Genomic DNA, 27,312 nt, shown 5'->3' with positions numbered 1-27,312 from the left:
ATATTGGTAGATATCAACACTTAGGTACTGGCAACTAATATAAATTTTGACATATAATATAGCTTCTCACTTGATATATCAATATTGGTATTTATGTTAACACAATGGCACTGGCAACTTAAAATGCATCAGTCAGGATTTCAGATCGGTTCATTGTCTTGGACATTGACGGAATGTCATCCGAAATATCGGAAATTGTACAAACTTGGTTATGATATACTAGAGGAATGCCACATCAACAGTTGAAGAAATCATGGACATATCCTCTGCCATTGGGTCTAACAAAATCACTATCTCTTCTCTGTGGTTGGCCAAAGATAAAAAAAAATATAAGTGATATCAAGATAAGGAAGTTGCATAATGTGGTGTAAGACACAGGGATGTGGAATGAACTAGGATCTGAATTAAGGTTGTACATTCATGTCACCCCGACCCCTCAGTAGCTTTGAGGTAATGTTGTACAGCCTTTCAGATGTGTTTGAAATACAGCAGAATGTATATTGAATCACATTCTTCATTCTGAATCATCATATTGACTTCGCCCGGTCCCTGTCTAAATGAGACCGGGTATTTGAAATGCTTTGAACAAGCCATCTTAGAACCTCCTCTCCACAGATTATTTTGGTTGGAAACGTGTTTATGTTCTCATTGAATGTAAATACTAGACAAACATAGAGTCCCCCAAAATAAAGCTATGTCTAAGGTTTAATATAATAATATTATTGTAAGGTATAATGTCCCTTAATTACTTTGAGTGAGTGAGTGAGTGAGTATGGTTTTACGCCGCTTTTAGCAATATTCCAGCAATACCACGGCGGGGGACACCAGAAATGGGCTTCACACATTGTACCCATGTCGGGAATCGAACCCGGGTCTTCGGCGTTAATTTCTTTGATCTAGGAATTGGCTGTTTGATAAATGGATGTTCTAGGGTCTGTGAGGGATGCTAAGTAAACAGAGAAATATAGAAGGGAACAATTAATGTTACATTATGTAAATGTACTGAACATAAGCAAAAGGTCGGTGGAGTAAGCAGGTGGTAAAGGCGCCAGCTCGTCACGCCGAATGCCCGGGTTTGTTTCCCTATTTTGGTACAATGTGTGAAGTCCATTCTTGGTGTCCAGTGATATTGCTGGTATATTCCTGAAAGCAGCGTAAAACGTTATTCACACATTCACTTATCAAACGTAACGAACTCTACCATCTATTCCCGCTGTGCACAAAAGTGTTCCAAAAATACATCATCACCCTATGATGCGAGTGAGTGAGCGATTATGTTTTTACGCCGCTTTTAGCAAAATTCCAGCAACATCACGACGGGGGACAGCGGAAAATGGGCTTCACACTATACCCATGTTGGGAATCGAACCTGGGTTTTCGGCGTGACGAGCCAACGCTTTATCCACTAGGCCACCCCAGCGCATATATTCTTCTCGTGCCACGGATTTACATTTTTAAGTATGTTGACCAGACTAGGTGTAGAAAAAACTGTTTGAGAAAAATTAAATCAAAATGAATGAAATCAGTAGAATCATCGGCTTAATATCATAATGCATGTGTCCACAAACCCCGGATATCATGAACTGATTTAAAAGGTTAAATGACTTCATAATGGCAGAACGCTCATTTCAATCCCTACTTAAACCCCCAAACGAACCTACCAGTTTCAAGCTATGTTTGATGCGTGTTGTTTGTTTGGTTGTTTTGTGGCGACGTTTGTCTACACATAAGTCTTAAATGAATGTTCTAACATTGGTGCTCTGTGCAGAACGGGAATTCCTTTCTGACGTATTACGTCACGTGTTACTTTGTGTCTTCCAGCCTCTTGAAATAGATCGATGGCTTCCTTTAAGACACCCATACGCTTGGAATGAATACGGTCTTGTTTGTTTGCTGATATGGTAATTTCAACCTTTACCCACTGGACATGCCAACAAAAAAGTGGTTTCACATATCCCTCTAAAAACAAACTATCAAAGCATTCTGAACAGGCTTGACCAATTTACCCATTTACCCAGAGGCTATTCTGTGGCCAGTTGTTCCCAGACATTTTTTTCTGGCACAGAACGGAAATGTAATTAACTAAAACCAGGTCACCGTGGCCTAAATCAAAGTAATCCAATAATTTCTTTTAGATTCCTACTCTATCATTTGGTGTATGGCGTTAAAGAACAAACGAACGGCGATACGTGGTTGCGAATAATTGCAGACATATCTCTCACAACAAAGCATTGATGGGATTGTAGACACGCTGAGTAGATCTAGCTGAAGACGTGCTTGTGATAAGACAGAGGTCAGTAATAGAATCTAGAGATACCTGGGACTACTCCAGTGGAGCAGTAGGGCCCTCGTTTGTGTGGGTGGAGAGCATGGTACATTTATCACATCTAACTGATTTTCCCCGTGGGGAATCTCTGGCCGAATCCGGTTCTCGGTACCCCATGTAATGGATGGTTCATTAGATATTCTGAGGGTTTTATTTTTGAAAAAAGATCAGAAATTTAAAAAAATGTTTTTTAAGAAAATGTTGACATGCTGGCTATCGAGACAAAATGCCTCCGAATACCCACGTGGTTTGGATTGCTTATTACAAATTTTGATATGAAAATTTTATGTTTGTCGTAATTCCTTTTCTTTCGAAATAGTTCACCTTCTTCATTATGCTATAAACCATTAAATATAACGCCTCTTGTTCGCATTAAAGAGGTGAGTCATATTAGCAATGACTGATTTTTTTTCTATTTATGAAATATCCTATTTAGGGGATGTACGGTAGCCTTGTTCGCTCATGATACCGAAGGCCCAAGTTCGATTCTCCACATGTGGACAACGTGTGTGTAACTCATTCCTGGTGTTCCGCTCCCCGATATTGCTAGAATGTTGCTGAAGCGGGGTAAAACAGTACTCACTCACTATCGTATATCCCGTTTCTATTATACTAGTATATGAAGCTGATATCAGCGATATCTTATATACCTGACGCTGTGAAGTACCTTAATTACACTGGTGTGTCATAGAGACCAAGGCACATTCAATAATGGTCCTTCTGTTCGTGTACAGGCTGAGGGCTTTAAGATTGTTCTGTTTGACAAAGCGTCCCTTGGACAGCGAACGTCCTGTTCGACGTGGCACCCCTTGAACAATGAATAATCGTCAAAGCATCCCCTGTAATGTAATATAAACATATGGCATAGACAATTGAACATGAAATTTGTAAGACAGAATCTTACCATCAAATTAAACCGTTTACCGTTATTGTACCGGCTAGTTTTGTATGTTAGAACTATCAGTGTTGTCTCTAAACAAATATCTAATCTATGAACGCTGACACAGAGGAGTAAACTATATTCTAAAGCTTTTCCAACGGCAACAGTGACTATTCATCTACAGTGTGCTTAGACGTCTAAACTATAGAAAGTACATGTGTGCGTAAACCAGGAAGAAACTAAGAGCATGAATTGTAAGGACTACGGTATTATCTTCTGAGGAGTAATATTTGTACCTGTGAACACTAACACGATTGAGAATCCTTTATTCCCAAGACTCAGTTGTTTACAGACCGCCGTCGTGTATGACAGGGGTATTGCTGTGCGGTAGGCGACAGGCAAACACTTACTTTATTAGGAGAAATTGTGTGAGTTGCGGGTGCTACCGGTAGGGCAGGACATTAACCGTTTCGCGAACACCAGGTGTCATATCTGTTTGTTTGTTTGTTGTTTCACGCCGCACTCAGCATTATTCCGGCGGTCTGTAAATAATCGAGTCTGGACCAGACAATCCAGTGATTGACATCTTGAGTATCCATCTACACAGTTGGGATCGATGACATGTATCAACGTAGTCGGCGAGCCTGACCACCCGATCCCGTTAGTCGCCTCGTACGACAAGCATAGTTGCCTTTTGCGGCAAGCATGGGTTGCTGAAGACCTATTCTACCCCGGATATTCAGGGGTCCTTTCATATACATTTTACCACTATTTTGCCTTTTGCGCCCAATGGAATCTGTTTGGACAGATAATCGAGAATTATTCTCTGGCTTGACGTTTTATATTGCTTATCTTACGGTAACAATAATCATTCATATTTCAATTTGCTTTAGCACCTGGAATGTAGACTGATTCATAAACCAGGAAGGAACGTGAAGAATGTAAGCAGATTTGTTAATGCAACAGTGTGTCAAACTTCACAAGGAACCTTAAATAAACGACACTTATCTTTTCCATCTTATTCTTAGAAATTCAATTTACCCTATCTTCCTCGTCTTTACATGACTTCCTTTGTGACGATTGGTGCTCCCGTGCCAATGGCTCCTTGATGATAGAACCTGCCTCAATCCCTGGCATACATAGGTAATTGGTGGGAATGAACTCGTTTAAATCTTGTTCAACCTCTGGGCTTGTGTAAACATTAATTGAGAAACCCTTTATTCGTTCTGGTCATCTGCCAAAGGCATGACATGTGTTCTTAGCTCATTGTGAAGAATGCATCTTCTGAAGCAGTGTTGAAGGATTCAAGTTTGATATTTGAAGTTGTCTTTTAATAAACATCTGTTTTAAAAATCCACGTTTGATTGATGTGGAATATCTTGTTTTATTCTGTCGATATACTAAGTGCAATATAAAAACAATGCGTAAACATACGTCCATCACGTTTAGAAGAGAAATATTACATCCTAAAATATACGTTGACTTATATACTTCATACAGTATCATGTACAATATAGCTTCGTTGGAAATATGGATCACCTGTGGAATTAAATATAATATATGTAGTTCTACATGTACTTTGTTATATTGTGGATTAAATAATTGACAAATTTGGCCCATGTATATCAATATCGATCCTTTAGGCTTTCCCACCGTCCTCATCGAACACGACTTCACCATAACGTACTTGTATTGTTATCTTCGTTATCCTAAATAACGGTACGAATCGTTACGTCCATAGTACGCTACTGTTCAAACCAAACGGGCCCGCAATCGCGAATCGGGCGCGAATTCGCGCCCCGTTCGTGCTCGATGGCAGGTTTGGTGATGCCTTTCTCATTGAAATCTAATGGCGAAGTGTTTAGAAACAGCAGGAATGAAAATACGTTATCGGCTAAAAAAGCGTGAAACTGACATCTACCATTAGCATCCACACCTACATCAAGACCATCCTGTCTTGAGACAATGTACGAGGGAGATATACATGTTTTCTTCTTCAGTATTACTCTGTAGATTACTATCAGGTCAATGTCTCACAAAGGCCCAATTTCCACGTCTGATTGACACAGGAATGCTAATGCACAGCTTTTTTTAGATAATGTGCATGTTCCGTGGGTTCACTGACCGATGTCTACAGAATATAGGCGCAAAATCTACATCACGCGTCTGTCAAACAGATACTGTCTGTTTTTAAACGCAGTTAACCTCTGCAGTGCTTATTCTGGTTTCTTTTTTAGATGAATGTGAAGGTTCCTGCAATATCTTAAGTGGGGTGATTACTGAGCCTTTCGGATATTTATCAAATCTTTTTTTTAACAAGTATACAGACAAAATTAGTTCTTTGAAACTGAAATGAACATTTGTTGATATCATTTCCAACGTGTCTGTTCCATTTGCTATGGTGTAAACACAAGGTGGTTTTTGAGTCAGTGAGAAAGTGAAATCACTTTAAGGTAATTGGGATAGGGGTGTGTTGAAACACCTGCGGTGAAGTGGTGCTGTATCAAGATGTGGTAATTGAAACTAAATCAATTTTCATTTTTTAGTCAAGTAGATATAAGCCCTGATCGTGTTGGAAAGTGGTTCTTTCTCAATAGGTCTTAAAAATGTGTCTGTCAAGGGTATGCCATGCCAACATCTTCCCTTTTTCCCAGCGACCGAAATTGCAAATGGCGCCCGTTGGACTTCCGCCTGGTTGCTTGTGGTAATTAGCACTCATGCCTCATTTGAGCTGACAATGTAGGTCAGTCATTGGCTGTCTGGTTCACAGTATGTCCAATTAAAAGGTGAGACCCCGTCCATTAGATTTTGAGTAGTAACACATTTCTGTGAGAGCCTCTAGGCATGTGTTAACAACGTGGGATATTGCAACATTGGGGATGACAAAGCAAGTACATCCAGAGACCTTATTATAGATTATTTATGGTCTCTGGTGCAACTCATAGATGTCTGGAATCAGGTAGACTAAACTATTCGTTATCATTTCGCATTTGTACTCGTGTGGTATTTGTTAATGAAGACATTGAAGGTCTTTAAACATATGATCACTACTTCAAAGTTCATTATACATGGACTAACATTTAGTCTTCTGTTTAATTGTCTTTGATCATATAATATAAATGATCCTAGAGGTGACGGGTGCCACCGGTAGGGCAGGATACACTCACCCTTTCTCTATTTGATTGTGATTTATAAACACATGCTGATGATAAAGTCAGAAGCGTACAATGGACTCTGCGTTTAGCAGATGTATCTTATGATTATGGAAAGGGCTTTTTATATTTTCAGGGCAGAAACGGGAGAAATCTAGTCTTGCCAAAATATTGTAGATTTATTGGGAGTTTTCGGATATTTTTGTTTGGGAGACAGCGTGATATGTAAGGCTATATCTATTTTAAGTTGGTCTTTCCTGATAGTTAAGTAAGATTACAATTAATGCTGTAGTTATGGTAGTCTTTATCCCAAAGTTACAACTGTACGTTTCACGGGGTCATTGTGTTAACTGTTTGGGGTACGTTTTATATAATATATTACACCCATAGGTTTATTAATTGTATACTAGTATGTTGACGTTGTGACGTTAAATCCTAACTTACTTATTAATTATATTCCTTCACACATATTTAGGACTTGGTCGCTTTGACACTCCTGGTTTACAAGACCCATTAGAACATTTTGCATTCGACGGTTTGTACTATCACTTTACTGATATGGAGTGTAATTTAAACGTAATATCCTGTTGAATGTAGGAACGCAGCTGTCGAACCCGTCCAGTGAGACACATTAATGACGAACATTTCTACGTTTCCGCCAACGTAAAAAACGATCAAAAACGTTGCTCAACATAACACAATATTTTCCTGCTTCTTCCAACCCTTCAGAAAAGCATGATGCTCCCGTTATCAAAACAGAGCGTACATCCCAAATACCCATTCGCCATCATTCCCGAGGGGGAATATTTTGACAGTCGAATCACCTGGAGATAACGGTTCAACGGGTCTGAACTTGGCATAATATTGCCAGTGGGGATTGGGTTCTTGAACATGTGTATATTCTGTACATACACCCTTGTGGGGGAGGAGGGTTCGTGGCATGTACTCGTAAACACTTGCCCCTCGTCATGCCGAACGAATTGTGTGAATTACATTCACATGATTGTGTTTTTGCTGACTTCTTGAAAGAACATTATGAGTAAGAGCTTCTCAATGAAGTGTGTGAAGCTGTGGCGTAATTCTGTTAATCCTGGTACGAACTTCAGTAGATCTGTATAGATGTGTAGAAGTGGATGTCTTTTTACATTTTGTGGTTGTTCTGTTAAGGATATGAATTTAAAAAATTATCATTTGGGTTAGAAATTTTACTTCAGCGCGAATTAAGGAGGGTCTGAACAGCAGATGATATAAGTTCGTAAATATATCAATTGTTATTAAGAGTGGCATCTGTTTACAAGTACGCGATACCATTTATCCTTCATGCGTTCCTTTTTAATGCATTTTGTATATTCGTGTACATAAACTTACATTAACTTCTTCCGTTGTGTTCGTATCTATAAGGGGCGGTCGGGTAGCCTAGTGGTTAAAGCGTTCGCTCGTTACGCCGAAGACCCTTGTTCGATTACCGACAATGTGTGAAGCCCATTTCTGGTGTCCTCCGCCGTGATATTGCTGAAATATTGCTAAAAGTTGGCGTAAAACCATACTCACTCACCCACTCGTATCTATAAGTCGGTTACTATTTATTCAATGAAGTTATGCTTTTTCATGATAGACTAATGAAAGGAATGGGTTCATCAATACCAATCAAATACCCACGCTCTTGCATCACACATTTACTCTAGAGACAAGAAGATAGCCAGTAATGGGGTTTTCGTACGTCCAATCTAATTTTACATAAAGTTTCCTGATTTATTGGCGTTATCTCACCTCTGAAGATAAAACCAAAATGGAGAGGCTGTGTCTGATGAGGCTTACTACACACATCCTCACATCCTCTCAGACAGGGGTCAGACAGGTCGCTCTCTTTTCCCATGAGCTTTTGTGATATTAATAAAAAACTTACACATGAGGGAAAATGGTTATAATGAAACATTGATCCATGGTTCCTTTGCGAGATGGAAATAAAGTTCTCATGTTCACATGTGGACGGATTCGAATTTGTTCGATATTTGTCTCCCTTTGTTGACATAGCCTGAAACAGATGGATGGATATATGTGTATGGCTGCATAAGCAAATGAAACAGTGTCGGTTTATGGCTACAGATAAACAAATAATATCTCGTGCAAATTTCACTGTAACATATTGCAATTCGCTTTCTTCTTTCATGTTAGAAAAGTATTATTTTTTATCATTCCAACTCCCCGTAGTACCATGTGTATCTGGCAAAGTCGTATGAAATGAGCACTAGCGTTGATAGAAAGTAACTTTGGGGAGGCGGGATCACTCACGTGGCCATTTTTCCACCAACTGCCAGTTGCTAAATGTCCGTGACCATGTTTGATAAAAACGTGTTTTCCTCCCCTGGCTTTTTCGGCATACCAAAGTAAGATAGCCCCGCATCACATTTCCTCTCCTTAGGGAAATTCTTTAGAATGGCCGATAAATATTGCTGTGGAGTGGCATTCCTAATACAAATGCCACTACATTAGTGACGTTGATGTGTTTATCGGAGAATCGGTCATTATCGCCCTTTGGATATGACATCCATTTCCTGATGTTTATATCACTCTTCTCAAAGGCTGTGATTACAGGTGCATATCGGTGTTACCTTCGCCGATTATTCGATGCCAGGGTAGTGTCTACTCAAAGATGCTGTTGATATAAGGTTGATCTAAAGTGCAATTGCTATAAGAAGTTATTAAGTGTGTGAATGGTATTATCAAAAGACGTAGACATAATAGAAGCGTTATCTAGGTAAGAGCAGTGGGTCATTTAGTTGCACTAAAAGAAAATTAGTTTATACATCGATATTGATCTAGTTGTTAAACTGGGGCACTTCAAGAAAGGGATATAAGCGCTATAGTTTCCGTACGTAAATGTTAAAGTTTTCAAGTCACGATTGTCGTTGTCCTATTGTCTCGTCATGCAATTGTATGATAATTAGCAAGGACTATACCATGTGCGGCCGAACCTCGTTAGCTAGGAACTCATTTTTAATGGACACTGCGATTTTGTTAAAAAATACACTATCTCCTTTCATTTGACCTCTTCGGTGACTTTGAAACCTGACAAACCAACGTTTTGTTCCAGAAAAAGAGCGATTGCTGTTTTTCATTACACTTTCAACGGCTGTCATCAAGGACGATAATTCTTGTTCAACAACAACACCATAAGACAACATGTGGATTTCATTATTTTCTTAAAATGTAGCAAAACGTAAACTGAATAAATATACACTCCTTCACTGTATTGAAACAGTCCGCTGCACCCAGACGCCAGGTAAATGATATGATAATCTGGTGGTTGATGGCATGAACAGTGTAGTAGTTAAACCTTATCCTGTTGGACAATATATATACATTTTTATATGTGATGCCCAGGAGAAAAGGGATCTTATGAGTGCTAGGATGCAATTGTACTGTGACGTCATTACGAAAAGGGGGCGGTCGGGTAGCCTAGTGGTTCAAGCGTTCGCTCGTCACGCCGAAGACCCGGGTTCGATTCCCGACATGGGTACAATGTGTGAAGCCCATTTCTGGTGTCCCCCGCCGTGATATTGCTGGAATATTGCTAAAAGCGGCGTAAAACCAAACTCACTCACTCACTCATAACGAAAAGACGTTTGACGTCAACTTACTTCCGTAAAAATCGCCATGTGTGCGGACTGTAAGCAAGTATCGAATTTTTTCTCTCTTTAGTTCGTAATGTGAAAAAACATGAGTTCAAAGCAATTCAGCAAACATGTCTACTTTCAGTAATTCAGACCTACCTAAACACTGCAATTATTACATAAACAGTAATAAGCCTGATAATGGGAATTTGCAGAAAATGAGTTAAAATGTTTGATGCCGTGTAACTCTGTAATAAATATGAACTGGAGCTTATCAAATGTATTTGTGTGGTTCTAAGATACTGTGGACCGCCTCCGTGGTCTAGTGGTAGAGCGTCCGCCCGGAGAGCGGAAGGTCCGGGGTGCTATCCCCGGCCGCGCCATACCAAAAGACGTGAAAAGATGGTACTTGTTGTTACCCTGTCTGGCCCTCGGCATTAAGGGGCTAGAACAAGGACTGGTTGGCTCGGGGTCAGTATACTGTGTCTGAATAGGGTATTCATGTTAAACTGCGGCTTGGTATCTCAGTGTGCTAGCACTATAAATCGGCATCAGTCCGGACTAATACAAGCAGCCACACACACACACACACACACACACACACACACACACACACACACACACACGTGCATGCACGTCGCTATATAAGTGCAATAATCTAGGACGCGACGTTAAACCTCATTTCACCTCACCACCTCACCTCTAAGATACTGTCGCGTTAAAATATAGAAAGAGGTTAAAATGTGTTTTTTCCCCCCATAAGGTCCCTTATCACACATGGTTGGTCACATATGTTACATTCTAATCTACTTGTGTATGGCAGTAACGGTCTTCCGTACCTATGGCTGCACTCTGTCAACCTGGAGTGGTTTCCAGCGCCGTACTAAAGTCTGCCAAGTACACAAGTACTTCCTTACACATTCTCAACAAAACCACCTACACGGTACGTACTGGTTACATTGTTTAACCATGTTGTACTGAGGGGGGTCACATGACAGTTAATCATACTTTCGGTGCGCTGTGTTTACTTTGCGCTTGAACACGCCCAGTGGAAGTACTTCCTTTGTTTCTGTCATGTCAAACACGTGGAATGGCCGGATGGCTCCTGAGTCGATTATTATTAAAATATTGGGAAAGAAAAATGTTTTTGGGTAACGATGGTTCGAAATTTGAGGAGTTGTCGGATCACTAAGATATGAACGAGTGAGTGAGTGAGTTGAGTTAAACGCCGCTTTGAACAGTATTTTAGTTCTGTTACTGCTCGTTACCATAATGTAGGAACTCGGGGCGATTCATGTTTTAGACGTTTCTGGGACATTGGTGAAACGCACGAGCATGGTATGGTGCTACCAAACTTATCATTATGATCAGGACATCATGGGACCTCGATCGTAGGTTTCTGGCACGCCTAAGGGACGCAACTCTGTACAGCGACGTCCAGCGCCTCGGGCGAATCGGTCATCTGTTCGCGAACACCTGGTATCATCACCATTTGCGAGTGATTCATTGGTTGGTTGGTTTGTTGTTTAACGCCGCACTCAGCAATATTCCAGCTATATGACGGTGGTCTGTAAATAATCGAGTCTGGACAAGACAATCCAGTGACTAATATCATGAGCATCGATCCACGCAATTGGGATACGATGACAAGCATCAACCAAGTCAGCGAGCCTGTCCACCCGGTCCCGTCAGTCGCACCTCCGACAAGCATAGTCGCCTTTTACGGCAAGCATGGGTTGCTGAAGACCTTTTCTACCCCGGATCTTCACGGGTCCAGAAACACATGCTCGTGCAATAGTCGGAATCGTTCACTGGATTCTGGTTTTAGTAGAGATTTCTTGGATATATGGAAACAGTAATTTGTCGCTTTTTTCTTACCGGATTTTGTTTTCGATCTGGAATCCGTACACGCAGTTCTCTTTCGATGATGCAAAGTACAGTCAAGGCCCGTTAATCCGACATTATTGCATTGTTGCATATGATTGTGTCGGATTAACGAGTATGTCGGATAAACGAGATGAGGTGATTTGTGATCGAAAATCGGACAACTTCATGATAGATAATAACCATATATACCTTGTAATAAAATCATTATATTTATATTGTTTTGGGGTAAATAATATAGCAAGAAACTGGTATTGAGGTTGTAAAATTATCATATTATGTGTAGCCGGTCGGAGATGTAGAAGTGCGGCAGGTTTTCTTGACAGGACAATTTGTTTCTAACCTCCAGAAATGACAAATAAATATATAACGAAACTTACTTACTAGTAAAACTTACTACAATATTCCAGCAATATCATGGCGGGGAACACCAGAAATATGTTCACGCATCGTACCCGTGTGGGAATCGAACCCGGGACTTCGGCGTGACGAGCGAACGCTTGAACCACTAGGCTACCCCACCGCATATACTCTTCTGGTACCACATATGAACATTTTGATGTATATTAAACGATGAACGGCCGAGAGGAAACCGCAGTTAACCACACTGTTCGATATCAGCCTGAGGCGATACTTTGAGATATAGATAACGGAGGTGTCAGGGTATAAGATAGCGAGGGTCGTATCCACATCATGTGTGCGAGATAAGATAAAAATATGCTGGTGAGATAAGATGCACTTCCTGATTTTCAGGAAAGACTCAGCTGCAACACATCTCGTTATGCGTGTCAACTGTCAGCGAGATTTGAACCAAGCAGTCAGAATCTGAAATAAGTGTAAAATGGTTCTTTTTAGCAGCTTAAATGTCGGGTTCGATGTAAAAAATACAGATGAAACTTAACCAATATACTGTATTCAATATGTCAACAATTTATTTTTTACAGTTTGTAGTTTTTTCAGCCGACATGCAGTGATATGAATGAAAAACTTTTCAGAGCGGCGTAAAACAAAACCTACTTACTCATCCAACCCGACCACCTTAATCCAACTCAATCTAAAACCAACCGATCTACCTGTCAAACCTATCCGAATCTGTAGGGTAGGCAAGTGGTTAAAGCATCAACTCGTCACGCCTCAAACCCGTGTTCGATTCCCCACATTGGTACAGTGTGTGAAGCTTACTCATCTAGAATTAGCTGACCACACAATTTTGTGAAGGAATTAACTTTCCTTGTCAACCCCCTGCGAAATTAAGTTGCCTAGCTATAGGACCCCGCCGTCATTTACTGGAATATTGCTAAAAGCGGCGTAAAACTCGGCCAACCTATCCAACCAACATGCAACCGGGGGCACGGGTGGCCCAGTCGTCTAAGGCGCCGCTGTGCAGAGTTGCGTCCCTTGGGCACGCCAGAAACCTATGATTGTGGGTTGGAATCCCGGTTCGCCCCGATTATGTTTCTAGGTTTGTCAGCACCATACCCATGCTCGAAGGTTTCACCGAAGTGGTAAACGTCTGAGACCTGCATCACTTCGGGCTTTCCTCCCACATTAAGCTGACACGCCGTGATATAACTGTAATACTGTTGAAAGCGGCGTTAAACCCAACTCACTCACTCACTCACCATGCTCGTGGGTTTCACCGAAATGGTAAACGTCTGAGACTTGCATCACTTCGGGCTATTCTCTCACATTAAGCTGACACGCCGAGATATAACTGGAATACTGTTAAGGGCGGCGTAAAACCCAACTCACTCACTCACTCACAACCAACCACCTTTTCCCACCCATCCCAACTTCGCGCCGTTTCAAATGCACTAGCTGTCGCCTAACGGTACTTGCCATCAATAACACAACCCACCTGGTTTCCATACAACTCATTAACGTGTTCATTAAAACAGAAATTCGTAATGAGTACATGTAGGTAGCAATTAACACCTGGAAGGTTATCGGTCAAACTCCACCTATGAAACAGGATAGCTAAGCGGTAAGGCGTCGTTTATTACATTAATCACTTCACTGGTACTTCACGTGGTATATGGCTGAAGCAGTTGGTCATATTTACGGCCTTTGTGCGCTCGGTAGCCTTGATCCAAGGCTGTACTAAAAGATAAATCCATGGATGTTTAGTAATTATATCCTCCTAATAGGCAAGTCTAGATATGTGGACAGTAGGGACTCCAGTCTCTTTTAGGGACAGCTTGTTCTTTTAATTTACATAATCTAGAAATTATGATTAAAATTTATAATTATTGCCCTAGAGACTTTTGCAAGTCTATGCGAGCGGAACGTCATTCACATCATGCAGCTGGCTCACTTCCAGCTCCCACGAAGTCACGTGACTGTTTTTGCGGCATAGCGTTGCTCCCGAGCCGCACCTCTGTCTGCGATGGATGCTACAGATTCCTGATTTTCGTGACTCGTAAGGATTCTGCAGACCTTAAGGTTTCGAAATAGTGTAGTGCAATTGCACTATGTCCTTTGGTGACCCGAGAGGGTTGACGAAAGATGTGCGGAAGAGTCTTCAGCTACGATGTGGTCGATATTATGATTGCATTTATAAGTGGCAGCGATGAATACGTGCGATGATAATGTTAATAATTATAAACTAACATTGGGTCTCTGAAATGAAAATATTTTAAGGTTTATTTTGTTAAATTGTCTTTTAATATATAATAAAAGGGAGCCCGGAGAATCGCAACATTTTGAGAAGGAATTTGTAGAAATCCAGACTTGCGAAAGTCAATATGAGAGATTAGGATAATTATATGAAATTATCGACGATTACACTCTTATTATTATTCTCCTATTATTATCCTGGCTTCGGATACTAACTATTGAGAATCCATTCAATTGACCCCGGTAAACACATCCTGTAATTTTAAAGATTTCAAAGATGCAGGGTCAAAGTGTAATGTATATCACAGACGCGGAGAAAGTGACGAGAGATTGGCATCTGCACGTGCCAGCCACGCGCGTTTGGTGTCGTATTTCTGTAAACAGGAACCGACCGTTCAGCAGGAGAGCATGCATTCCGACTGGGGCAACCTTTTGACGCTACCCTCACCTGTAAAATATGAAGGAGAATGGGGGAGGGATGAGGCGATCTGACGAAGGGGAATTTTCCCTGTTTATTGTGCTCGGGTCGACTTGTGTATCGAATCTGTTGCAACAGAGAACTGTGTGGGATTCCTGGACAGGAATCGGTGATCAACAACTTGTTTAGACTAACATTTAGTCTCTGAAATCTTATATTACACAATATCCTTCTTGTCTCTAAAAATAAAAAAAATCCCCTATGCTGATTTCTGTGGAATAGAGCTAGCTTGAGCTGGCTAGACTTGCTTTTGTATGCATTTCTAGATTATTATTTTTTCATAAAATAAATATATTCCACGGTCATGGTGCAGGACTACAACTTGTTGATTAATGGTTGTTAACTTTTTCTGTTCAATAAAACGTTTAACGTTTCTCCAAAGTTTCAACGAGATATCGGTGTTTGTCATCAAGTTGTGTATTACAGATTGTTGTCGGTTTCACAGTTCTTATCACGGCGCAATAATTAATAGGTCATATATTGTTCAACACATTCTACCACTTCTGCGTGAAAATGTATATCATGTCGATCAATAAAGGCGGTTCACGCCCATGTTAACGTTATTATCAGTTGGTATAATATTGACTTAATGCTTTGACCGTCGATGACAATATTATCAGGGATGTAGTCTATTTCTTGTTGTGTTTGTGGCGTGATATTGACACGTAGTGTCCTATACTATACCAGGAAATACCAGGATGTAAGATCGTGTCGTACCTGGGATACAAGTTCATCACGTATTATTGATCACATCAGAGAAGTCATAATTCAAGGTAAATTATTGTCTTTCTATTTAGATAGTTTGACTGCAACATATGTTTCAGTTTCTCCTAACGGTACATAAGAGAATATATGGATGTCAACTTCTTTATTATGAGGAACACAACGTCTCGGTGTATATGCTTACTCCTTCATCGGGTGAATGAATGCCATGAGGCAGAGAGCATATATATGTACATGTAAAGACAATAAAATTAATAAGATAACAAAAGGTGGAAAAAAACAAAGGGTAGAAACTAACAAGGGAAGCCAACAAATGATTGGAACTGATTGCATGGAAGCCAGGACTTAAGTTATAGGTAATGGACACTGGGCAAATGGGGGGTCGGGGTTAATTAGCACTGATAGGTGAAAGAATGAACATAGCAAAGGGCAAATTTCAAAGACCTGGTACATCAGAGAAGTCATAATTCAAGGTAAATTATTGTCTTTCTGTTTTGATATCTTGACTGCAGCATATACGGTCCAGTTTCTCCTAACGGTACATAAACAGTTTGCAGCTATTACCGTCAGAGAGGACATTGGAGATAACGGGACCAGGGTGGATGGGTGGCGACGGTGGGGTGAGAGTTTGTTAGGGTGGGCGTGTCTCAGTGTCGCAGACAGCCACACCCAATATGGTTCCACATGTGTGTTCCGAGCAGATACATACGTTTCACTTTCTCCTAACGGTACATAAACAGTTAACTATTACCGTCAGATAGGACTTCGGAGTATCGGGAAAAGGGTGGATGGGTGGTGACGGTGGGGTGAGAGTTTGTTAGGGTGGGCGTGTCTAAGTATCGCAGACAGCCACACCTAATATGATTCTGTGTGTACCGAGTAGACATGTGCGTTTCGCCCCTCTGTCTTATAACAAGTGTGTTTTAAGTAAATATAATCTTTTATCGAAATCTTGGATTCGCCTAACGACGCAATGAATCGTGTGCTGTTAAACCCGTTCCGTTGTATATAGTGTATATAGTATGTGATTGAAAATATAAAAGAAATTAATAAATTCCCTCCAACTAACGGGATCGGTTGGTCAGGCTCGCTGACTTGGTTGATGCATGTCTTCGTGTCCCAACTGCATAGATCGATGCTCATGGTATTGTTAACTGAATTATCTGGTCCAAACTCGATTATTTACAGACCGCTCTCGTATAACTAGAATATTTCGGAGTGCGGCGGTAACAACAAACAAACAGCCTTTTTCAACCTGTTATTACCTGGTATAGATTTGCTTGGGATTTCTCGGGTGATTTTGTTTCGGGGTCTGTATAAAAGATAAGGGACATCTATATAATACAGTCTTAAGAAGTGGAAAACTGTCCAAATGAAAAGTAATGTAGTATTACAACATTCCACGACAGCCCCCGTGAACAGTGACCGCTTTATCCCCTGCTGTGTGGGTATAATTCAGCGTTGAAATAGACAAAGGGCGTCTCCATTCTCCCCAACACATGTCTGTCGCCAAGACGCGTTTCCTCGTACATATCAATGTAGGCTTCTTTGTAGCTCTGTGGGATAGTTCTTTTTATACGGTGTTTATGCTATATTTACCTCATCAGCACGTGACTCATAGCTTGTCGATATACAATGGTGACAGGCCGGGAGAATCCGCGTCAACACGCTGTCGATAGGTTTCCCATAGCTTGTACATATCAGCGATGAGTGACATGGGAAAAGCTCGGCACATGTCTGTGTAATTGATTAGGTTTGTATGTCAGTGGACTATGGGTTGTACCAGTGCGGTGATCATTATGGCATGATATGTAAGATGGGTGACAGTTTGATGTATGTTTATAGGAGTGTGATAAGCGGACACTTCTTGTTTATTTCGCCAAAGGTGGTTTAACGGCATTTAACGTCGCGAAAATAAAAGCGACAAAAACTCGCTTATGATGTTTTCTTTTAATCTACACATGTTTTACGCATTTTATTTACTTTCTTGTCTCATAGATCATACTGGCCGGGCATTGTTCACGTCTACCCGAGCTTCGTAGCAATTATATGCTGTACAATGCGTGACGTTCTAATAAAAAACTTCTTCTCCATAATCATGAATATATGTATATTGTACGATTCCGGCTATATCATCAGAATGCGACCCGTGAAGATCCGGTGTAGAATAGGTCTTCAGCAACCCATGCTTTCCGTAAAAGGCGTCTATGCCTGTTGTTAGAGGCGACTAACGGGATCGTGTGGTCAATCTCGCTGACTTGTTTGATGCATGTCATCGTATCCCAATTGCTTGGATCGATGTTCATAAAGTCAATCACTGGAACTTTTGGTCCAGATTCGATTATTTACAGACCGCCGTCATATAGCTGGAATATTGCTGAGTTCGGCGTTAAACAACAAACAAAACAAACAAATGTAAAATGTTTCAAAAAGAATTAAGACGGTCCCGATGACTTACGAAACCACTTGGCGCCCACTTCATTAACATACATCGCTAATAGAAAGATGTTAGTTTTTAGTTGCTGAGTGCGACGTTAAACAACAAACAAACAAACAAACATCAGAATGCGTCTATGACTCGATCACTATCAAACCAGGCGTTGGCGAAAAGGTGAGCGTGTGATGCTCCACCGGTGGCATCCGTCACAAACACATGCAAAGGCATGTCAAGTGTTCACCTACAAACACGGGGACATATGGTATCGAAACATGGAATAGCATCGGAAATTATGTTTTGTTGTACGAAATAACAAACCAAGCTTAATTATATTGTCAGAGATTTACTTTAGTTTTTTTTTATTTTCACGGATGTTAAATTCCAGGTTAAACATGGCAACTATATTTGTTATGTTTAAAATCTAGAGGGACCAGTAGTTTTCTGCCCAAATCGGACCATGTTACATAAACTGCGACTATGCTTGTTGTGAAAGTTTACTAACGGGATCGGGTGGTCAGGCTCGCTGACTTGGTTGAAGCATGTCATCGATCCCAGCCGTCATATAGCTGGAATATTGCTGAGTGCGGCGTAAAACAACAAACAAACAAACAAAAACATAAATTGCCACAAATTCCGAAATGAGCCATGGACTACAGGCAATGACAAGTAATATTTATCCCTGATCGCATAATCGGTGTCAGGGCCCTGAAGCATGCTGCGTGTTTTAACAGTATTTTATATATATAATTATATCTCGGCGTGTTAGCTGTGGGAGGTTAAGCCGAGGTGCTGCAGGGTACACCTGGTGTCATCAGTATTTGATAGTGATTCATAAACACATGATATGGTCGATGAGGTGAGTTGAAATGGGGTTTAACGTCGCGTCCAAGATTATTGCACTTATATAGCGTTATGTATGTGTGTGTGTGTGTGGCTGCTTGTACTAGTCCGGACTGATGCCGATTTATAGTGCTAGCACACTGAGATACCATGCCGCAGTTTAACATGAATACCCCACTCAGACACAGTATACTGACTCCGAGCCGACCTGTCATTGTTTAAGCCCCTTAATGCCGAGCGCCAGACAGGGTAACAACAAGTACGCGGCTGGGGATCGAACCCCGGACCTCCCGCTCTCCGGGCGGACGCTCTACCATTAGACCTCGGAGGCGGTCTGATATGGTGGGACTCGTACAAGGGACTTTTAGGAGAGATTTCGCATGTTTATGTCGTAATTATTTAGTCTTAATTCTAGATTAGTTAATGCGTCAATAAAATATTATTCAACTAGAAGGGAATTTATCAATACCGTTTATTTACCTGAGACATTATATATACTGTATATAATTCTGTGATGTAGACCTACTTATGCTTTTTACGTGGGTCGATATGGGACAGGGCGGTGGTGTTTAGAAAATCGAATAGTTTCTCTCACACAACCAACTTCTATATTGACACAAGACACGGATGAGTCACTGTCCGCATACCTGTATTGTAAGAAAACTCAGGTGGGGTGGTTTAATTGATCTTACCTGCAAGCAGTAGAAAATATCGCGCGCAATTCTATAACATCCTTAAGTATGCAGAAAATAGATTTTCTCCTCTATGAAATACTTTGTACATGTCGTAAGGAGGCGTTCGTAGTAGCCGATGTAGGACGGAGTGGGCGGAGAACGCAGTTGCCTCGACGCCGCTTCAAAATGTAGATATAATGACATAACATAATCATAGACGTACATTTCACATGTGTGAGAATGTTGAGTGGAGACGGGGAAATGAGTTTCTATGATTGGAATCGTGAGCTGTAAATATTGTAATGGGACTCATTTGCACAGGTGCACGGTTTACAGCGAAAATACATTAATGTCTTTTCTAAAAAAAACCCAGGTTTTTAACGAAATGTTGTTGTAGACATGTAGAAGACAATTCCAAATTGAACGCATCATTGACCAAAATGGTGTTCGATGCAATTCCCTATTTTGACTTGTACCATATGTTCTCGTGGTTTTTTCATGTGAACAATTTACTGGCCTTTGCATGTGTTTGTCTCCGGTGGGAATCGTACAATGGACTCTGCTTTCAGCACACATTTCTTATGAATATGGAAAGAGTTTTGTCGCTTAGATTTACAGTGGGAATTAATTAATGTCTTTTTCTCCAACACGAACATGCGTTTTAACTAACTTTTTTTTCTTATTGTTGAATATTACCTATTTATTATTAAGTATGATATGCACTTATTTGATATGAATCTGTATTTGGGGGATTATTATGAGTAGATTAAAGTAAAAGACAAGAGAGTATTTATGATATGGTTATTTAAGATAATGAATTATCGTTTTTGCAGTGTTTAATCCTTAAAACATAGTTGTTGACATCATAAAAAGGCTTAAATGTTTTTAATCATATTGATACTATAATATGAAGCCATGTTACATACATGATTGAATTTTTATTTGGGCTGATGAAATAACAGCTTGCGGTTGGCCAATATATTTCTGTTTTCGTTTAAATGTACCCCATGTCGTAATTCTTACTGATATCACGTGAAATTAACAATGATGTCTCGTGCTGTTTGATTTACACGCTGCGTGGCCCAGTACCATGACGCCCCGTCAACGCCAGTTGTCAATTTCATACCTGCTGAAATACACACCAGCAGGTTTCAATGTTAATGCTCCCTTTATAACGTTAGATTCATTCCCACGACATATATATGACATTAACAATCGCGTACATAACAGCACACCATGGGTCTGTCTGTCGCTACTTGCCCTGAATCTGACATACATTTGAGCCAAATCTGTTCTTTCTTACCTTCAATTACCTGCCTCAGAGAGTAGGTAATTGTCAATTTCAGCTTTGAATAGATACGTGTTTGACATTTTTATCGCCACGTCCACACTACGACGCGTTCTTTAAATTCCTTACCCGCCTGTGAAATATGTGTCGGGTATTTGAACATTCAATAAATCAGAATCAATTAGGTGGAGCACTTCCTGTTGATTGAAATCTCTGACCTAGTGGCTCATAGTGACGGCTATATCTGCAGTCAATACATTCCGGGTACGTTCGCTTTCCATATATGGAATATGTTTATCCCGAATACTGTATAAACTGTCCCCCATTCATACATGGGTTTATTATATTGGTGCCTGTTTTCCACGGAGATCTAGGATCCTGTACAACAAATTCAGCAATTACTGCACTCAACCTGAACAAACCCGATTCTCAAGCTTTGAAAAAAAATATATAGGGGTATTTAACAGTATTATTATTATTAAATATTATTCAATGAACTTTGAACAATTTAGACCCATTTTACTTTGATTTAGCATAATCGTTTTGGTTAAAAATGCATATATAACCGTTTTGGTTCAAAATGCATGTATCTATTTTGAGCTAATGCCATTAGAGATAACACTGTTAAGAAGCTGTTGAAATTAAGATCTGTTCAAGCTCAGCCCTACTTGAAATGTTGACATAGATCAACGAAAGATTACAAATAAATATCTCCAAGACTCACTGAACCACCAAACAAATAAGCCTCAACTTTAACCGACACGGCAATGTTATCTCGATGTTGATTGGCTGCGGGTCATACGACTCGGCCAATCAGAATTCCTCACACACATTCCGCATAGCAGAGGCTTACGTCAGGCTGTTTTCACCACTGCACGTTGAGAAGCTGTCATTTACACGAAGGCGCGGCACATAGAAACCACCAGATAGCAGGCGGCGAGAAAGGGATGTACAATAGCGAAACTCGTCAAACAGAGAGCAGAAAACAATGGGACATTACGCTCAGCCAGACGTTTGTGATAAAAATCTTGAAGCCGAAAATGACTTTACGGATATTTGTTTCTACAAGCTGAAGTAAGTGTTTTTTCTTATCGAATAACACACCTAAAATGAACATTTTGAAAAAAAATCACAATATTTACTTTCGTAATGGTTTGGCTGATGTTTGTTGATAATGACCTTTTGGAAAAAGTTAATATTTTTTTTCAATATTTCTATCAGTTAAGTCTTATAATGAGTTATCTTCATAATGATACACGATGTATCAATTTTAGCTATGCACAATCACGGATACGTGGTATTTATAGTATTATTTTGTGATACAGGGTATGGTGAAAATCATCATTAAGTACTTAAGTATTACATGCAAAATTAAGTTAACATGATAATTATTGGTATAAATGCATATCTAAAGTTCGTTGTACGGGTTTTTATTAAATTGTTTGATAACCATCACTTAGAAGTTGACGGATGGCAAAGTAGACACAGTTTATGAATAACAAGTTCTTTTTGCTTGACAACGGTCTAAGGATCGGTACCGAAACGTCGCCTTTACAGTAAATAAAGAAGTTGTTATCCATGTGTCTACTTTGGGTTCATTAAACACGGTTAACACTTAGTCTATTACATGTATACACTGTGTGTTTATAACGATACTATATCACACTCGGTCAGTTACAAATACTTGTACATGTCAATCATACCCATCAACCGATCTGATGCAGTTTACCATTGATGTACATTTCACATCAAGTCATCTACAAATCTGCGTTCACATCACGTTCTGTCACTCACCTTTAAAGGTCAAATGAAGGCAAAGCACTAAGCTTTACGCCTTTTCGACAGATTACGACAGGAATTTGAGAATATGTGTCTGAATTTAACCCCTTCATTAGCAGAGACAGTTAAACTTAAAAGGCCGTTTAGTCAGTGTAAGTGCAACATCAAACCGCTGATGAGGATGCTGCAAAGTTTGTACTAAGTATATATATAACATGAACGTTTAAGCATATATTATTATTGAAATACACAATTAAAATGTATGTCATTTTGAACAGTTTTAATTTTATTGTAAATTGTCAAAAAACGCCACACAAAACGATCGTAGTCGTCGAGTTTCGTTAGTCGACGATGACGCGGAGGATTTACGACTCTCGCAGCTAAGATCGTTTGAGGTTGGGCCAGTGGGTAAATGTTACGATGTGTTTTGCAATACGACAGCAATTGACATCGTAATTAGCGACAGATCACTCATATCGAACACGGTAGTGGATCATACAGAAAGTCGTTAATTACGGTATTTATACCCCGGCTGTATCACTCCCTGTATAATGGCCAGCCATTACATGGGAGGAATGTTACACGTATTATAAAGAGGATGTGCGATGAGTCATACATTATCAAATCCATTATGAGGCTTACTTCAAATCGGATAAGAAAGAAATGTACAACAGCATTTGTATGCACGATGCGCAGCCCGTCGAACGTAGTCATGTATGTAGCGAAGATGTTATCTGTCTGGTCGAATGGTGAAAAGAACACATTGCGATTACGTACTTCAGCGACCACGGATATGCGTTGATGTGCTCGCTGAGCCTTCTATAAAGGTATATTAACTTCGGACGTTGAAAGGAATATCTTCGTAAACACGCTTCAACAGACAGCGGTGTTATGCTGTCAATCCTTAACTGTTTATCTTAAAAAAGTATTCTTACATGGATCGGCTAGCATTCAACAAACAGCCCGTTCCCATAAGCATCACGGCCTGTGACGGTAATAGAGAGGCTTTATGCTACGCTGCCTCAATGGTTTCTATTATAGTCGAAGTGTTTCTGATCTGTGCATTCAATGAAATGGGTAACACACCCAACATATCTGTGACTATACCCGTCTCATTCGGTAAATCATTTGTGTTCAATTTATAAGGCAGTGCATTTTCAAAGTGGAATATATTAGTTAGCGTCTTCAAAATGAAATAGACAGTTTATTGTGGTAGGTTCTGTGCATGTGCGTGTGTGCACATAATACCCAAGCAACGAAGAGACCTTGCCGAGTACGCAGTTAACATTTAAGTTGTCTGAAAAAAGGAGGTAAGGGGTCGCAAGCCGGTGTCAGTGTCTGACTTTAACCTCCAAACATAAAACAGCAACACATATTTGAAAAAACACACCATTATTTGCTTCCGACTATTCGAAATATGCATTCTTATTAAAAGTGTGTCCCGCTCCAGTCAGTGATCTCGATAATTTTTAGCAGATTATTCCTTAATCCCGTCATAAAATGTAAAATGGCGTGGAATGGATGTTAAATGAGCCGTATACACGAATCTAGGTAGTCGACACGGTTCTTTAGTTGTTCAATACCTAGCTGTAGACACACGTACCTCGTCAACCCAGGTTGTGTTCTCATGGATTGAACTGATCCTGTGGAAAAAAACCCATGCAAATTCCATCGACTTTACTCCATGCACCAGCGAAGACAGTAAAATATTCATGCTTCAATATCGATTTAGCTCGTGTTTCATGTTTCTAAAACACGTGGAACGAGTTAAAGTTTCACAGAATCACTTTAGCTCAAACCGAACTCACTGAAGCGTATCTAAAGAATGAATACTTGGATTAACCCCAAACCAATCAAATCGATCACCCCATCCATCAACATTGAATAAACTGTTTGATATCAAACAATCTAAAAGTCTTTATATAAAGATGACGTGAAACATTCGTTACATTTATTTGACGTATCAAACGTAAAAAAGACTTGGTTAGTCATAATGCGATCTAAGCCACAAGGGGTTAACTCCTAATTAATTGTGTCTGTACGTTGATGAACAAGTCACGTCATGTTACGGTTATATTGATCAGGTACGGAAATGTATAAGTACCTTAGTGTGCGCATAACTTCTGTTTGTGCTTATAGAGAAGCAGTAAGCACGTCTCCGTGTTAGCCACATACTGTATAAGGCACAGTTGTATACTGGCGTATGTGTGAATATACCGTGGGCCCGTCAACAGGGCAATGGATGATTTACCAGAAACTTTAAGGTATAGCTGTGTACTTTGTATTTTGTATATGGTTCATACGGGTATACTTACTTTATGATATTCATGTAGTTTATGTATCATAATATATGTATTCAAGTATCTATATTGTCAGAGGATTGGACATGACCCCTTCTCTGTTTGTCCGAGGCAAGTGAAAATCTGTTAGGGTCAGTAGTTAACGTTCCATAATTTCAATGAAATAAGTTTGGGTCTGGTTTTAGTTAACTCGCTGTTATTCCTCATATCAATATTCTTAATAAGTAATACCTTTGTTTCTTACTAATATCAGTTGTTAGCTATGTCGTTCTTATATATAGAGAGAGAGCGACAGTGGGGTATCCGAAGGCCTGAGTTCGATTCCGCACATGGGTATATGGGAAAAGCCCATTTCTTGTGTGTTTGCTGGAATATCGTTAAAATGGGCGTAAAACCATACTCACTCACTCCCTCTTATATATATATTTACTAAAAATATCTGATGAGCTATCATTGAAACGGATTTGTATACTAGTATTTCTGATATATCTAAATCCACATCGATAGATATATCTATAAACATAGTCGGATATAAAGATTCAAATAATACAACAAAGACCTTTATATCCCTTTGTAATTAGTTTATTAATGGTATTTTTCAGAATATATAACTCCAAAGGAGAAAATAATGTTGAACGTTAAGACCAACCTTAAAAAAGCGTGTTATTTGAATACTTTGTTTCGATCTGCAGAATTTACGAATAGGAAAGAAAACCAAACGTATGTCTCACCGTTTCCATTAAAGCTGTATGACCAAGGTCAACAGAGGTCCTCATTGGACTGCGAGAGTAAGAAAGACAAGGACATGATTACGTAACCTCATTATATTGAGTGTGTGTGTGTGTGTGTGTGTGTGTGTGTGTGTGTGTGTGTGTGTGTCATCAACACACCTCAACGCACTCCGACGTTTTAATATTTTCTTTTGATATTTACATGTAAACCTTGATTTTTTTGTGTTACTTCTACAACGTAGAAGACGCTCGAGACGCTGTCCTAAAGAAATAATAACTGAATGTTAGGTTTCAATTATATCCCTGTCTCCATGGACGCATCTGATTACTCTGTTCAAATTAGTTAACGAAGAAAAGGCCATTATCATCGCCTCAGTGGTTTTGTATTCATGTCTGCACTCCATGCTCAGACTGTTAATCCGAAGTATGAAACACCTCACCGTGTTACTGTGTAGCTCTGACAACCAGGACGTCGGTTTATATTGACATAGCAAACCAATGTTCTATGTCAGCGTTGATTCAGCGTGTGTCATACCTGTTGTACATTTCACCTTGATTACAGGTAAACAGACAAGAGTCCCCCAAATTCAAACACTGAACGCGGAGGACGGTTGAAGCTCGGTTGAATCTTTAATGAGAGTGTTTGAGACTGGCAAAAATGTCGTTTGATAGTTCTCGTAGGGATTAGTTGATGGGTTTTTTCTTTTTTGTTCCCCGAAATAAAAGATTAAATTAATTGTTGAAAGAGGTTCGGTCTCTTGACCTCAACGCGATGTACCTTTATAAGTTATGGCTGCTATGACACTTATAATGATGACAATACTGCTGGTCATTGATGTTTTTTATGGTAATTATGACGATACTTACCAAAAGAATTATCATGATAATTTTAATGTTCATGGTATTAATATTAACAATGATGACCAAAATTATAACTACTTTAACAAATGTCACCCTTCCCCTATAACCCCCACCCTCACCCCTCTGCTCACCCCCTTCCCCTATAACCCCCACCCTCACCCCTCTGCTCACCCCCTTCCCCTATAACCCCCACCCTTACCCCTCTGTTCACCCCACTTCCCCTATAACCCCCATCCTGACCCTCTGCTCACCCCAGTTCCCCTATAACCCCCACCCTCACCCCCTGCTCACCCCCATCCCCTATAACCCCCATTCTCACCCCTCTGCTCACCCCCATCCCCTATAACCCCCTTCCCTTCAAACCAACAGTCTTGATAAGTAAAACATGTGGTTTATCTATCAAGGTCCGCGAAGAACCAACGGACGGGAGCAACAGGCAGCCTCGCATGTCAGCTTATCTGGAATGCCGTCATCAAGGAATTCCAAACTTTTGGTCCTGTTTCGACCCCGTCTTGCTATCCAAATCGTCCGTCAACAGAATGAAAATATATATGAAGCTTTCAAATAAACGAAACAGTCACAATAAATAAATATCAGCATTCTTTACGTATTTTATATACGCCTTTCGACCTCTGATCACTCGTGGTCAAATGTTTGTTATACTAATATTTTCTTTCAAAACACGCCATGGTGTATGACTAACAAATTGATTTCAATTAGGTGAAAGCA

General features: G+C 40.0%; 1 protein-coding gene across 5 annotated transcripts in view; it reads left to right on the top strand.

Annotated features, from left to right (window-relative positions):
• The window catches only part of LOC124135498 (myosin light chain kinase, smooth muscle-like), a 104,307-nt gene that overhangs the window by 62,462 nt on the left and 14,533 nt on the right, over positions 1-27,312 (top strand). Inside the window, exon 1 of one of the 5 annotated variants that reach the window (XM_046500893.2) lies at positions 21,794-21,986. The exons of 3 other annotated variants lie outside the window; for them this stretch is intronic. In XM_046500893.2, the coding sequence (XP_046356849.1) occupies positions 21,901-21,986 (86 nt within the window). In that variant the 5' untranslated portion in view covers positions 21,794-21,900. Of the gene's footprint in view, positions 1-21,793; positions 21,987-24,821; positions 24,956-27,312 lie in introns of those variants that run through there. One more of the 5 variants, XM_046500894.2, reaches the window with a different exon arrangement.

Source organism: Haliotis rufescens, unplaced genomic scaffold, assembly GCF_023055435.1.
Source record: "Haliotis rufescens isolate VD_foot unplaced genomic scaffold, xgHalRufe1.0.p SCAF_6, whole genome shotgun sequence".
NCBI classification, from domain to species: domain Eukaryota; kingdom Metazoa; phylum Mollusca; class Gastropoda; order Lepetellida; family Haliotidae; genus Haliotis; species Haliotis rufescens.
The sequence above is the reverse complement of the archived record's forward strand: the minus strand, read 5'-3'. Positions and strand labels throughout refer to the sequence as shown.